General features: G+C 40.3%; 1 protein-coding gene across 1 annotated transcript; it reads right to left on the reverse strand.

Moving 5' to 3' along the window:
* Positions 1 to 1,140: 1,140 nt before the first annotated feature.
* On the reverse strand, positions 1,141 to 14,691 carry slc9d1 (solute carrier family 9 member D1). Its single transcript, XM_078246700.1, has 15 exons — positions 14,600 to 14,691; positions 13,931 to 14,024; positions 12,529 to 12,842; positions 11,405 to 11,572; positions 10,638 to 10,817; positions 9,969 to 10,169; positions 8,019 to 8,147; positions 7,807 to 7,899; positions 7,287 to 7,473; positions 5,856 to 5,973; positions 5,565 to 5,760; positions 5,258 to 5,408; positions 5,076 to 5,155; positions 4,833 to 4,982; positions 1,141 to 2,737 (listed from the first exon to the last, which is right to left on the reverse strand). Exons 3-15 carry the CDS (start codon positions 12,784 to 12,786, stop codon positions 2,624 to 2,626), a joined length of 2,025 nt encoding a protein of 674 aa, XP_078102826.1. The 5' UTR covers positions 12,787 to 12,842; positions 13,931 to 14,024; positions 14,600 to 14,691; the 3' UTR covers positions 1,141 to 2,623.
* Between the last annotated feature and the right edge of the window lie 29 nt (positions 14,692 to 14,720).

A 14,720-nucleotide genomic window follows, 5' to 3' on the forward strand; every position in this document is an offset into this window, starting at 1 on the left:
ATAGGGTTTTTGAACCATTCTTCGTCTGGCCCCTCACCAGAGACCACTTTGCCTTGGGAGACCCTACCAGGAGCACAAAGCTCCAGACAACACAGCCCTCAGGTTCATAGGGACGCACAAACCTCTCCACCACGATAAGGTGATGGTTCCCGGAGAGGCTTGTCTTGACATGTCTTCCAATTTTCGCTTTTTTGGCGACGAGGATTCCTTCTCCTGTGGCTGTATGATCCTCCATTATGAACTAAAGTGCAGTGCAGGCTTTCAAATTTGCCGGGGCAGTGACAAGCGCTCTCACTGATCTCCTTCTCCGTTTCAGCTGGTTTCATGTGACGCTGGCTCTGAATGAAAACGCGTTGTGGATTAGCTAGACAGGTAGGCTAGTGCTTTATGTCCCTCTCAGCGATTATAGTTTTTCAAAATAGCAGAACGACATGGAAGCCTCCTTGGACTTGCCTGTTTAATGTAAATACAGATAAGAAATTATTCGCTTACGAGGATAAGTCAGATCATTGACAGAGGTAATTTTACACCAATGAGGACATATTTATGAATGAAGACATTGATTTTAGCTAATACTTAACACTACACAGTGTACCTTTAAGTCTAAATAACATATGCCATTATTTATTATTTACACGTTGGGTATATTGAGTCATGTCGTTTATTTTTCCAAAATATTTGAGTTTTGGAGGCAGGAGAAGAAGAAGGTAAAAGTGAGATTTGTCAGATTACAGCTTTATGGTTGAATGAAGGGAGGTCTAGAAATTCCAGCGAGCTTGGTGATATCCCCGATGCACAGACTTGATCAAGACTGTGACCCTCGATATGAGTTGGCCCACTGACTAACTGGACAAAGTTAAAAGCTTCAATCAAAGTAATAAAATAAGAGTGTGAGGAGACATGGATATCATACTCATATATCATATAAGAGCTACAAGTTCAGAAAAGTTGAATACAATCAGGAAAATAAAAAGCCCAGAATATCAAAAGTGATGAAATTGCTGAGAAATGTGTATAATTACTAGTGACTAGTTCGTTGGGATTGCTTTTGTTTGAGTTTTACTGCGATTAGACAATACAATTTCATTTTCTCCAGAGAAAGCACTGCATTCTAAGAACATAGTAAATACAGACTAAATATATCTGTCATCTTATTTTTAATAAATAAATGAATGAATTCAACAATTCTTGAACATTTGACAAAAACAGCGTCTCTTTGCCACCAACACAAGTATGTAAACTACACAAAGTTAAGAAAAAATACCACTCTGTGTGGACATACTGCAGGAAAATGTGAAACATAAAATAAAGCATAACATGTACGTAGCTTATACAGTACACTTACACATTGCACATTATGAAAGATGAAGACATTAACAGCAGGAGAAGCCACCAAAGTCCTCGCTTTTAATGCGGAGCAGTGTTGAGCAGGCACATACATTTGACATTCAATGGTAACTAGTGCAGGTTTTCCTTTTCAGACGAGCATTTTCTGTTCTTGTGAGCTGCTCTCTACTATTTTTTTCATCTCCATTACTTACTTTTTACTAATGTGTATGAATACAGACTTTGTAAAAGGAATTGTAGTTTTTAGGTAACACTGAAGAGTGTCCTCACAGCTTAATTCACAGTAGTACAATGATTACAATAATCTACGAGTGTCATCTATTAAATACAGCAGATAGAAGGTTTGCACTTCAGTAAGGATTTGAATCGGACATTTGCAATAGCCTAGCCTCCCGTAGCCAGACCTATCTCCACAGCGCTGTGTCAGTGCTTGAGTATGGTCTGGCTACACCTCTAGGTTGTTTGTATTTCTTTAAACCAATCACAATTGTCTTAGGCGGCGCTAAGCCCCGGATGCAGCAACAGTGCCATTGCATAATCATAGCGGAGATAGCGGAAGGGGCCTGACATCCGCCGATGCACTGTACGTCATCGGGTGAGCCAGACAAGCAATATCCCAAAAGTCAGTAATAGTAATGTGAGATGGTCAAATGAGGCAATATAAATTACAGAATAATTTCCCTAATAAAAAAAATCAAATTTTTTTTTACTTCTACATGAAAAAAGAGACAAGATGTGAAGGTAAACCTTTAGATTTGTGATTGTTCACATCAGAAAAACATTGGGTTGAAAGTACAGAAACAACTGAGAATCGGAAAAAAAAAGGAATTCCACTGAAAATCATTAATACAGACAGTAGAGAGGGAACGTATCGGTTTCTCTTCATAAGTGCATTAAACACATCAGAACTGGAAAGATATCAAGTACTTTTGCTTCTCCACTGGACTGTCGAGCAGGTGTGCTTTTTTATCAATGATTCTTTAAAGTCACAGATAATGTCCAGCTTTTACGAAGAGTGGAGGAGTTCAGCAATGTTGCAATTTGATAGACATTATTTGAATTTATGTTATTATGCGTTATCAAATGAGACCTTAAACACTATAGAGTATCAGTACTGGGACGGTCCAGGTTTTATGCCCTTCACAAACAGAAACAGCGGTGGACAGAGTCTGTTAAATGAAGAAGAAGAAGATTTGGTCCAACCTTTCTGAAGGGCCAAATAAGACTCTTTTTGTGGAAGTTACACAGGAACCTTTGGGCCTTGAAGCTGGTCTGGTCATGTAACGGTTTTGCGTTCTGCCCGGGAAACCCATTTGTGTGTGGTAACTCTCCACAGCACCGGTGCCAGCAGCAAACTGAGGGTGGTGACGCTGAGAACCAGCAGGTACACCTGAGCAGAGAGAAAGTAGTCAAAAATTGAGACAATCTAATTATTATTACTATCATAAGCATTTCCGACCTAAAATGAGCACAATCACTGACACCTACACTGTTTAAATACTGCATATTATACTGTATATGTGGACTATACTTTGTGTATTTGTCTGCTGGGGTCATATTTGATTAAATCTTACTTTTAGTAGAAAATAATCATGACTTTTAGATTTTATTCCACGTTGACGACAAGAAGATTTATATGGACATAGGTACACATAAAAAAGAAAATAGAGCTAAGTTTAAAGGGTTGGTCACACACACACACACACACACACACACACACACACACACACACACACACACACGAGGGAGAGCAGCGTCTGACAGGCCAGAGAGATGCGTCTCTCTTTAACATACTTTTATTTAACGAAGGTTGTATAAAACATTGCTTGCCAAAATTTGCTCAAACTATTTTATTTAGGCCTGCATGAATAAAACAGGTAGTTTTAAGTGAGTTTACTCGGTCCAGTTCTCCCGATTAGCTCTCATAACGGGCCAGATGGGTAGTGCACTGCCATGAGTCAACTGTCTGATTACTCCACATTTTACTTGTGATATTTTGTGATTAAATTCGGAATCGGCCATGTTCTCTGGCAGGTAAATGTAGTAGTACAATGCCTCCCTTTGATGTAGAAGTACACAGTAAGTCAGTATTAGGCTATACAGCGGAGTTGCGTATTAAGTGGTTTGGGGTCCTTCTGTAAGTCATTTTGGGGTACAATTTGGTTTTGAAGAATTCTACAAGCAGCAATTTTCAACGGGCACTGTACTAGTACAACATCATTCTCCTTACTTTTATTAGACATCAACTTGATTTTAGATTAAGTTTAAAAGGTCTCATCTCACTGTAAACACAGATTTAGTTGTAATTAAACTTTTTAGTGGTCACTAATTATTCTTTCATATTCATTACTTCATTTACATTAGTTGTTTGTAATAATGAGCTGAAGTATGCAGTGCACAGATCATATTAAGCAGAGATAACTAAGGATCTTAAGTTTCTTTATGGGAGGGGCGGGGGTCATTTGAACTGATCTGTGCTGAAGCGATGAAAAGGCTCATGGAAAAGAAATGATGTTCTGAACAGTTTGTCCTGGTTAAAGTGTGTTTTATTAATGTTCTGTTATTGTTTTGGGTGTGCATTTATGTTATCTGGGTTTTAGTTTTGTATGGTGGATTTAGAGTTATGTTTATCTACATTTGTTGTTGCACCATGACCGAGACCCGGGTGGGGACTGATGGGGTCTGGGCAGTGAGGAAGTATTTAGTCACACAGATTGGAAATCTGTATCATTTCCTGAGTGGAATATACCATGCAGAGTACATTGGAAATTACAATCTGTGCATTGTTATCCTTTCTGTTTTATTGGAACTAATGTATTAAATACATTGTTCTTAAAATATTCTGTTCCAAAGGAAAAAAAGTATTTATAAGAACAAGTTTTATTTTTTTAGTTTTGATAAGTAAAGCCTAATGCTTTGTATTTGTTGTATTTCAGCATGACTCCAGAAAAAAGTTACCTATGTTTACTAATGATTTTTAGTAATGACTACTAATGTAAACTGGATTAGTCTTCTGCATCAACTTACCGCTCTGTGTTAATACAACGTGACCTGTTAAGTTTCACCTTGTGTAAAAACTTAAACAGTTTCAGGCAACGGGTTTCCACGCACATTTCTAGTATTTAAAAAAGATAAAAGCTACAAGGCCCTCTTCTGGCAAAAAGTTAAAAATCCTTTATTTAGATGGCTACTTTATGATGAAATTACTAAGACATGTTAAAATATGTGTGGTTATCTGTGGCTGTTTTTACATAGGCTGGACAAAGCATTTTTATAATGTACAATAACAGTAATCCGACTGGACCAAAACAAATTCCAGTAGCGAATATAAAAATGGACTGGGTCACCGACGACCAGCTGAGCCCTTTTCTGTCTGAAGAGTAAAATAACGTGTGTGTGTGTGTGTGTGTGTGTGTGTGTGTGTGTATATATATATATATATATATATATATATATATATATATATACACACAGTCATCACTGACCTCTCTGGAGATGATGCCAGCACGACGCGCACGGCTGCTCAGGACGAAGGAGAATTCGCTGACCTGAGCCAGACCGGCTGAGACAATCCACCGAATGTGTCGAGAGCCTGGAGGCAAGATGGCCGACAGCACCAGTACGGCCATCACGAACTGGCAGGAAAAATGAGGAGTTAAGTGGAGACAGGAGGGACTAAGAGTGTGGCAAAGGTGAAAAATAATAAAAAAAAGAGAAAAGTGCTGTACCTTCATAATGACGAGTGTGAGTGTTAGCACCAGCAGAATGGTGAGTTCATACAGCACAAATGTTGGGAACACGTGGAGACCTGCAGCATCACAGAGATGATTCAGTGAAGTCTCACAGGTAATACAAGTGTAACATGATAATAAAGATAGGATCTGTCTTAAATTGACATGTTGGATCTGACCAATAGAGGCAAAGAAGATGATGGCGAGGAAATCTCTGATCGGCTCAATGCATCCCATGACCTCCGTGGTAACCATATGACCCTGTGTGGACAGCAGAGCTCCAGCCAGGAAACAGCCCAGCTCCATAGAAACATCAAAAAACTCTGTCACCTACAGTATCAGTCAGTGATAGAAAAATCAGCAAAAAAAAAAGCTTCTTCACAGGAGGTTTAACAATGCTCCACTGGATGAGAAATATCAGACGTTTGTAGAGAAATGCAGGAAAACTTGGAATAAATAATAAATAAAAAAAAGCTAAGTGCATACCGTCAGCATGAAAAAGACAAAAGCTGCCATCCCCAGCACCAGGATCTCCTTGTTGCCTTTGCTCTCAGCATGAAGTTTCTTGTAATATGGGCCAATCAGGAATGCTTTGAGTAACAAACACAGAAGCAGCACAGCAGCGAGAGAGACCAGGACCTGGGCCAGGAGGTAAAACACGCGAAGACTTCCAAACAGGAAGCTGTGTTTCACAAAGAGGACAACAGATTTAATAAGCTGCGAGTGTTTTTGGTTGAGGAGAGGACACATGCAAAGAGAAAAAAAAGGCTAACTGACCTGTCCAAGTCTCCACTCTGTGCCTGGATCAGAGTCGGCATGACGGCGACGAAGAGACCGAGCTGAACATCCTGCATCACTAACATCCCGAGGAGAACGCTGCTGTAGTCCAGATCACCTGTCCCAAGCACTCACATTATTGATCATTGTGTCATCACTGTGTTGTAAGTGCTCGAAATACAACATGTCTAATGTATGGAGTTATAGTGTGTCACAGCATTTGGTTTTACTGATGTAACCTGCTCTACTGTACTTTAAATTCAAGTACTGAGACTAAATGATATTTTCACGTTTTTTTCTTTTCTTTTTTCTTTAGATGAAATCTTGTCTTCATATCATGGAATTTCACCGGGGTATACGGTATATGACAGTATTTGTGTGTAAAAAAAACAATACAACATTAAAAGCTTAAACTTAAAGTCATTGTAGCATGCATGCTATTGTCTAGCCTACAATGTTGTGTGTCTACAACTAGCAAGAGGAGAAAGAGGAGCGTCTGTATTTTTGATGGTATTGAAAATCATTTCTAAATACCCTGGTATACCGTAATACAATGATACCGCTAAACCCTAATCGAAAGTAACAAGAAGTCCCACAGCTCCATGTGAGAATTAGAGGTGTTGAAATTAATCAAATAATCGATGCATCGAATCGTGGACATGGACGATGCTGCATCGATAATCGACCGGGCCATAATCGATTATTTCTGTTTACAATTTAATGTAGGCCTAACAATATTTCTGTTTACATATTCTGTTATGTTTTGCACATTCAGGAAGTGCCATGTGCTCAGTGCTGTAGTTTTATGTATCCAATTTATTTTTGAAGCTTGAAAAGCTATGAATTAAATATCCTATATAGCCTTAATAGAAAAATGTATTTGACGCATCGTGATGCATCGAGATATCGAATTGAATCGAATCGCTGACATGATAATCGAATCGGGAGATCAGTGAAGATTCACACCTCTAGTCAGAATCAAGCCCCTTTGTCTTGGATATTAACAAGTCTGAATAGAAGTGAAATATCCAAGGCACGCCAATAGTCCCGACCAAGCGCGTTTAGCTAAAGCGCGTTATATGACGCTAAAGGAGACTTTTACCGTCAATAACAACGACAAAGGCACCTGACTAAGCGTCCGTATTTAACGAGATGGGAGTGAGAATCTGTTGCTCATGCATGGAGTAAAGTTCTGCTAGCCATCCACAACGTTACTGCTGCATCCCTTCCTGATTTCCCAAACTCCGGATCAGCCCGAGGCCCAAATCACAGGTGTGTTAATTGTGCGTCAGCTTTCTTAATGTTAAGATTTGTTTGAGAATATGTCATACTGTATAACTGCATGGGAAATACATGCTGCTGTATTACTACTTACTCCTACTTATGCACATCTAAGCATGTTCATTTATGTGCACAGACATACCTACATACCTTCTTTGTCCCCTCTGCTCCCACCTGCCAGGAAGCGGGACACGAGTGGAGTGCTGGACAGAGAGAGGCAAGTGGAAACGAAGACAGTCTGGGTGGGTCGAATATGCAGGACTTGTCCCCACACCAAACCGGCCCCCACCATCAACAGACTGAGGTAGCACGAGCCCTGGACTGATGTCTTCCATACCTACACACACAGCAACAGCAGCAGTTGTATGTATCAGGGGTTTGCTCAAAAAAGTTAGTGTTACCTACAGTTAAAAGTTAAAATCATTGCAAATCAGTATGCAACCATAACATGCGTGTTAGGATTATTTAATGCAAAATACTGCCTTACAATCTAACTTGGATTTTTAAAGTCTAAGAGCTTCTGTAACCGAATGCTTTTACAAAAATCAATTTAGCTTCTGAACTGAACACGGCATTATTGCAAGTTGCTTAGTTATGCAAAAACAAGCTTTGATGAAAACTGACGTTGTTGTACAATTTTAATCCTACATTTAAATCCCCCGTTGTTTACCTTTCGAAGTCGCTCAGGTGAGAACTCCAATCCCACCACAAAGAGAGTGAAGAACACACCCAACTCCCCCAGAGTCTCCACCTGGACCATCGACTGCAAGACAGACACTGACATGAACAACTAGCACAGACTGGTGTTGCTCGGTAAGTCTGATCTGACATGCTGACACTGCGAAGACAGACAGACAGACAGACAGACAGACACACAGACACCTTGATGCTGTTGAGGCCAGAGGGACCAAGCAGGACCCCACAGATAATATATCCAAACATGGGAGGAAGACCGACCAGGCTGCAAATCCAACCACAGGGCAGCGACAACATCACCACCGACACCAAGTCCTGCACATACATGTTGCAAAAAACATGGCAGTTACATTTTGGTACAGTTAAACTCAAAATCAAATATTAGAAACTGCACTCTTCTACGCATTATTGAGGATTCAAAAGAAATCAATACAGTGTGTCTACTTCTAATGTATTAAATACAGTCAGGTCCATAAATATTGGGACATCGACACAATTCTAATCTTTTTGGCTCTATACACCACCACAATGGAGTTGAAATGAAACGAACAAGATGTGCTTTAACTGCAGACTTTCAGCTTTAATTTGAGGGTATTTACATCCAAATCAGGTGAACGGTGTAGGAATTACAACAGTTTGTATATGTGCCTCCCACTTTTTAAAGGACCAAAAGTAATGGGACAGATTAACAATCATAAATCAAACTTTCACTTTTTAATACTTGGTTGCAAATCCTTTGCATTCAATTACAGCCTGAAGTCTGGAACGCATAGACATCACCAGACGCTGGGTTTCATCCCTGGTGATGCTCTGCCAGGCCTCTACTGCAACTGTCTTCAGTTCCTGCTTGTTCTTGGGGCATTTTCCCTTCAGTTTTGTCTTCAGCAAGTGAAATGCATGCTCAATCGGATTCAGGTCAGGTGATTGACTTGGCCATTGCATAACATTCCACTTCTTTCCCTTAAAAAACTCTTTGGTTGCTTTCGCAGTATGCTTCGGGTCATTGTCCATCTGCACTGTGAAGCGTCGTCCAATGAGTTCTGAAGCATTTGGCTGAATATGAGCAGATAATATTGCTCGAAACACTTCAGAATTCATCCTGCTGCTTTTGTCAGCAGTCACATCAATAAATACAAGAGAACCAGTTCCATTGGCAGCCATACATGCCCACGCCATGACACTACCACCACCATACTTCACTGATGAGGTGGTATGCTTTGGATCATGAGCAGTTCCTTTCCTTCTCCATACTCCTCTCTTCCCATCACTCTGGTACAAGTTGATCTTTGTCTCATCTGTCCATAGGATGTTGTTCCAGAAATGTGAAGGCTTTTTTAGATGTTGTTTGGCAAACTCTAATCCGGCCTTCCTGTTTTTTGAGGCTCACCAATGGTTTACATCTTGTAGTGAACCCTCTGTATTCACTCTGGTGAAGTCTTCTCTTGATTGTTGACTTTGACACACATACACCTACCTCCTGGAGAGTGTTCTTGATCTGGCCAACTGTTGTGAAGGGTGTTTCCTTCACCAGGGAAAGTATTCTTCGGTCATCCACCACAGTTGTTTTCCGTGGTCTTCCGGGTCTTTTGGTGTTGCTGAGCTCACCGGTGCGTTCTCTCTTTTTAAGAATGTTCCAAACAGTTGATTTGGCCACACCTAATGTTTTTGCTATCTCTCTGATGGGTTTGTTTAGATTTTTCAGCCTAATGATGGCTTGCTTCACTGATAGTGAAAGCTCTTTGGATCTCATATTGAGAGTTGACAGCAACAGATTCCAAATGCAAATAGCACACTTGAAATGAACTCTGGACCTTTTATCTGCTCCTTGTAAATGGGATAATGAGGGAATAACACACACCTGGCCATGGAACAGCTGAGCAGCCAATTGTCCCATTACTTTTGGTCCCTTAGAAAGTGGGAGGCACATATACAAACTGTTGTAATTCCTACACCGTTCACCTGATTTGGATGTAAATACCCTCAAATTAAAGCTGAAAGTCTGCAGTTAAAGCACATCTTGTTCGTTTCATTTCAACTCCATTGTGGTGGTGTATAGGGCCAAAAAGATTAGAATTGTGTCCCAATATTTATGGACCTGACTGTAGGGTCACACATGAGCGGGAGGAATAAAGTGACCTTGATGAAGTGATGGTCGGCTCTTGGCATTGTGGAGTCTCGTGGTTTGGTCAGGACATACTGGTTGTTTTGCGAGTCGATGAGCATGCTCAGTCCCAGGTCATCCTCCACTTCCTTCTGCTTGGACTTATTCTTCCTCTTGCCTCCGTTCTCCTCGTCATCCTCCACTCTCAACACTGCCTCTACATTTACTCCTTTCATCTACACAAACAATGAGTATGGACAGAGGCACAATTTGATCTTTGTCAAACAACAGCAAGACAGCCAGTCTCACCTGGTGCCAAAAAGACATCAAAAGTCTGGTTGTGTATGCTGACGGAGACACTGGACAAGTCTGACACATTCTTAACTGGGATCACTGGTCCCACGGGTTGCTATGGGGAGTAATTCTCCTAAGGTTACTGCAACTATTAACCTTTCTTTAGGTTCCCTGAGGAGAAACTGGAAACCTTTTGAAGCGCCTGAAAACAGTGGCAGAGTAGTATTTGTTAAACATTTCCTGGTATTTGTTTTAATCTCTTTCCAAGTACCAAAAGGGAAGAATTTTACAGGAATAGTCAAACAACCAAGTGTATTTGCAACCACAAACTCATTGGTATCATGACGATTCAGCCTCCAAGTGTCTGAAAAATATTAAGCAACAAAAGTCTCTGAGTGCTGTTTACTGACCTGTTTGTTGTTGTCAAAGGCGTGCTCCTCAATCTCCTCTTCCAGCCGGTCTGCTGCCTTCCTGACGTCCTCCAGGATCTCATCCAGCATGGACAGAGTCTTATTTTGGGCTAAAGCGCTCTTAATAGCTTCCTGCTGGTGCTTCTCAGCAGCCACCAGCTCCACATACTCCTGTTCCTCCTGAAAGGAGAGAGCAAAACCCGACAGACAGGTGTGTATAAGCAAGTAGCTTAACAGACATGTTAACAGAAATGCCTATGGCAGCATACACAGGAAACTCACACTAAATATGCTTATTCATAGGACATACAATATTACATGATATTACTACCTTTGACATAGGGATGGGCGATGTGGTTGACATCAATATTATTATATATTTGTATGACATTATCACATAACACAAAATTACAAATGGGTCTTCAATTACTTATTTTGTTAGTTCTAAGATTTTGACATTTAATAGACTTAACAATTAATCAATTAACCCAAAATGAATAATTAAAATAACCCTATATTGACAACATGTTTCCAAAAAAGTCAAATAAAAAATATAGAATGATATGCCACCTCGTGGCATCACCATGCATTCTTTGCCTTTGTTGAAATGTGTTTCGATGTACAACATGTAAACATTTATAGACCTACTACTTTGCTTTGTATCAGAAACGGCAGTCTTAGTTCACTTAACTGAATTGAATGCAGCATGTATCAGCCCCTCTCTCTCCTGCACTCTGACTAGTCTCATGACACACTGCAGACCTCACCTTTATGGCTGCCTCCCTGAGGGCCTCCAGCCTTTGTCTGCTGCTCTCCTTCATGTTGACCACATCCCTGTAGTCTCCCTGCAGCGCCCTCTGCAGGCTGTGCACCGCCTGGAACACCAAGTGCTCGCTCTCATTCAGCTCCTTCTGGAAAACCTCCAGAGTGTGAACCTGAATGCAGACAGGGAGACACCAGTCAGCCATTGGGCTGTAAAATATCTGACATGCTCGGTTTGTGGTCTTTAATTTTGAAACACTAGACGAGAGCAATTTAGGTGTCTTCATCAGAAACTAGGCATGATAAATAGGACAAAATAGATGTTACGTAACGTGTTAAAATCGAACAGGCCATTATCTAACCCAGAGTTGAAACACTTAGCCTAGTTGATTAATCGATTAGTCACTTGACAGAAAATCTTCCAGCGACAAGTTAATCATTTAAAGATATAGTGCGTAGTTTCTGTCTCCCCCATGAGGAATTCTATGTAATGACAACAATTCTGTCGGCGCGTCCACATGATACAAGCCTTCCGTGATCGTGCATGTGCCCCCATGTTTGAATACATTTGAATGTAACAGACCTTCATTAATATCAAAAAGTTACACACTAAAGCTTTAAGCATCAAGAAAAGATGCCAAATATTCTCTTGTTCCAGCTTCTCCAATGTGAGAATTTGCTGCTCTTTTCTGTTTTGTATCATTGTAAATTTAATATATTTTGGTTTTGAGCTGTTGGTTGGACAGAGGGGTTCTGGGAAATGGTAAAAGGCATTTTCCACTGTTTGACATTTTCTAAAGCGCAGGAATAATTGATTAACCAAAAAAACAACTAACTGATTAATGCATAATGAAAATGATTGTTGCAGCTTTAATCTAACCAGGGCATCTCTATGTGAAACCTGAACTGTAGGTATGAAATATGAACAGGTATTATTGTTGAGCTATTGTGTCAACACACAGAGAGACAAAGACTCCACCTTGAAGAGTTGCAGACCTTATGTCTCACACACTACGTACTTCCAGGGGAATAGGGTATACAAAAATAAAGCTGGTCAGTAACAAATGGCCGCATTATGATCCAAACAGAGGGCCTTTTCATAATCTGGTATTTATTCTCAGTCCTGTACCTGGAAGAGCCTCTCTGGTTCTGAAAGGGCCCTGTCTCGTCTGACAGCATCAGCAGCGGCTGCCAGCTTCCTGACAACCACATTCTTCTGACGCAGGAGCCCCACCAGCCGCTTGCAGTTGCTGGTCACCCAGCTGTGGCCGTGTGTGGCACCCTTGCTCCGATAAAGCTTGATGGCGTGCTGGGCCACCTGGTCCTTCTGCAGCACAGCAAGTGCCCCCACCGTGCCAAGGCACAGCAGCCAACATACAACCTGCATCCAAACCTCTACTTCTGTCTTCACCCGAGTGTGAAGATTGATGAAGAGAAAAAGATCTGGGAAATGGAAAAACGAAAGAGCATGGTTGTTACAAAGATCAACAACAAAAAACAATAAGGAGGAGAATACTATATGTGTGGACTCAAAAAGTGTAGTGGAGACATCAGGAGAGTTTAAAGGATATGTCTGGTTATCTTTTGTTTTTCTTATTGTCAACAAATCCCAAGAAAAGACCAAACCAACAATGAACTGATCTCTCTCTAACAAGTACTATCTGTGTATGCAAAGCCCGATATAGCTTATTTCTTTGTGACAGAGAGCTGAATTGTTGTCCAAAGAACTATTAAAAACACATCAGTGAGCCACACTGCTGCACCGCACTGGGTGGGTTGATACACTGCCCTGATAATTCACTAGCTCACCAAATCGGAAGCTGGAAATAGTCCTTAATAATAGTCCCTAACAAATACACTATTTACTCCTGTTTGAACTTTTTTTTTTTTTTTTTTAAGAATATACTGTATTTGTTTTTAAAGGTCTATGTCTTCAGTAGGGACACATGGGCTTGTTGCTGAGAGCCACAGAGAGGGTATGGAAGTGGGAAAGCATTGAGAGATGAACTAACACCTTGTTTGTTTTGGTCTTTTCATGGGATTTGTTTATCCCAGAAAGAAAATATAGAAATACAGGAATTGCCAGTCATCCCTTTAAAGCAGAGATAGTGACAATATTTGTCTTAAATTTTGAGAGAATCTATTTTTATGTGAGCTACTCTGTGCCGTTGTGCACTCTGTGCTTTTAGTGTCATCTCAAGAGACAGATTAATCTTTTGATCACAGCTGAAGAGCCTAAACAACAGCTGTGTATACTCACCTGTGGCCTGTCGCTTTAAGTAGCTAATAGCACCTTGTAATTATGTGTTACAGTAATATGCTCTTGACTTGACTGAGCATATCACATGGATAATTTCCAGAAATGCTTTCTATTTTGCCTACACCTAATGTGACGTTGCATTTAAAGTCTAAAAACTCATACAATTTAAGAAAAACGCTTTAACGTGAACAGCATGCCAACTCATACCATCTGTGCTTGCTTACACGTTAATGACTGAATGCATTCAACTCACACCCAAGCTGTACCGCACCTTTGTGAGCATGAGTCAAGCTGAGTGATGTTTACTTTCCAAACTCCTTCTCTGTCCTTCCTTCAACTGGACTGCAGCCACTCTGCTACTGATGCTAGAAATCAATAGCACAATTCACACACTATTGAGGGGATTAATCAATAGCAATGGGTCATATTTTATTAGCTGATCATAACACTGGTTTAACACTGGTTAATCTGAAAAGTATAGCTGTGAAAGAAATGTAATAGTGTAGAACGTACAAAATTCCTGTTGTAGTAAAAGTATAAAGTGGGATGAAATGGAACATGTAAAGTACAAGTAACTCAAAACTGTAATTAAGTACAGTACGTTTAAGGTACATGTATCACTTTCCACCAATGTCAATGTTGGCTACTAAAAACCTGGAGGTTACGAAATACTGATGCGTGTTTAAAAAGTATAAATACAAACAGCTGAATGCCATACATAAAAATGCAATGGAAATGGAAAAGAAACTACTGAAACTAATGAAAATCAAATAAACAATGGCAGCCAAGAGTAACATTATACAAAGCTGAAAACCCACCCCAGGCATGAATGATGTTTCAGGAAACACCGTGAATTAGCTCAATGTCCCAAAACAGATTACTCATTAAATATATCCAATTTTTTTTTAAAGATAAATAAAGAAAAGCTGCAACTAGCTACCTGCGAAATATGTGCACTATCCTGGCTCTCAACTCCAATCCACGACTGAAGGAGAAGCTGAAAAAGAAGGGAACAATCATGCTGTTGTACCGCACCGCCACCACCACCACCACCTCCACCG

This window comes from Sander vitreus, chromosome 1 (assembly GCF_031162955.1).
Source record: "Sander vitreus isolate 19-12246 chromosome 1, sanVit1, whole genome shotgun sequence".
Lineage (NCBI taxonomy): Eukaryota > Metazoa > Chordata > Actinopteri > Perciformes > Percidae > Sander > Sander vitreus.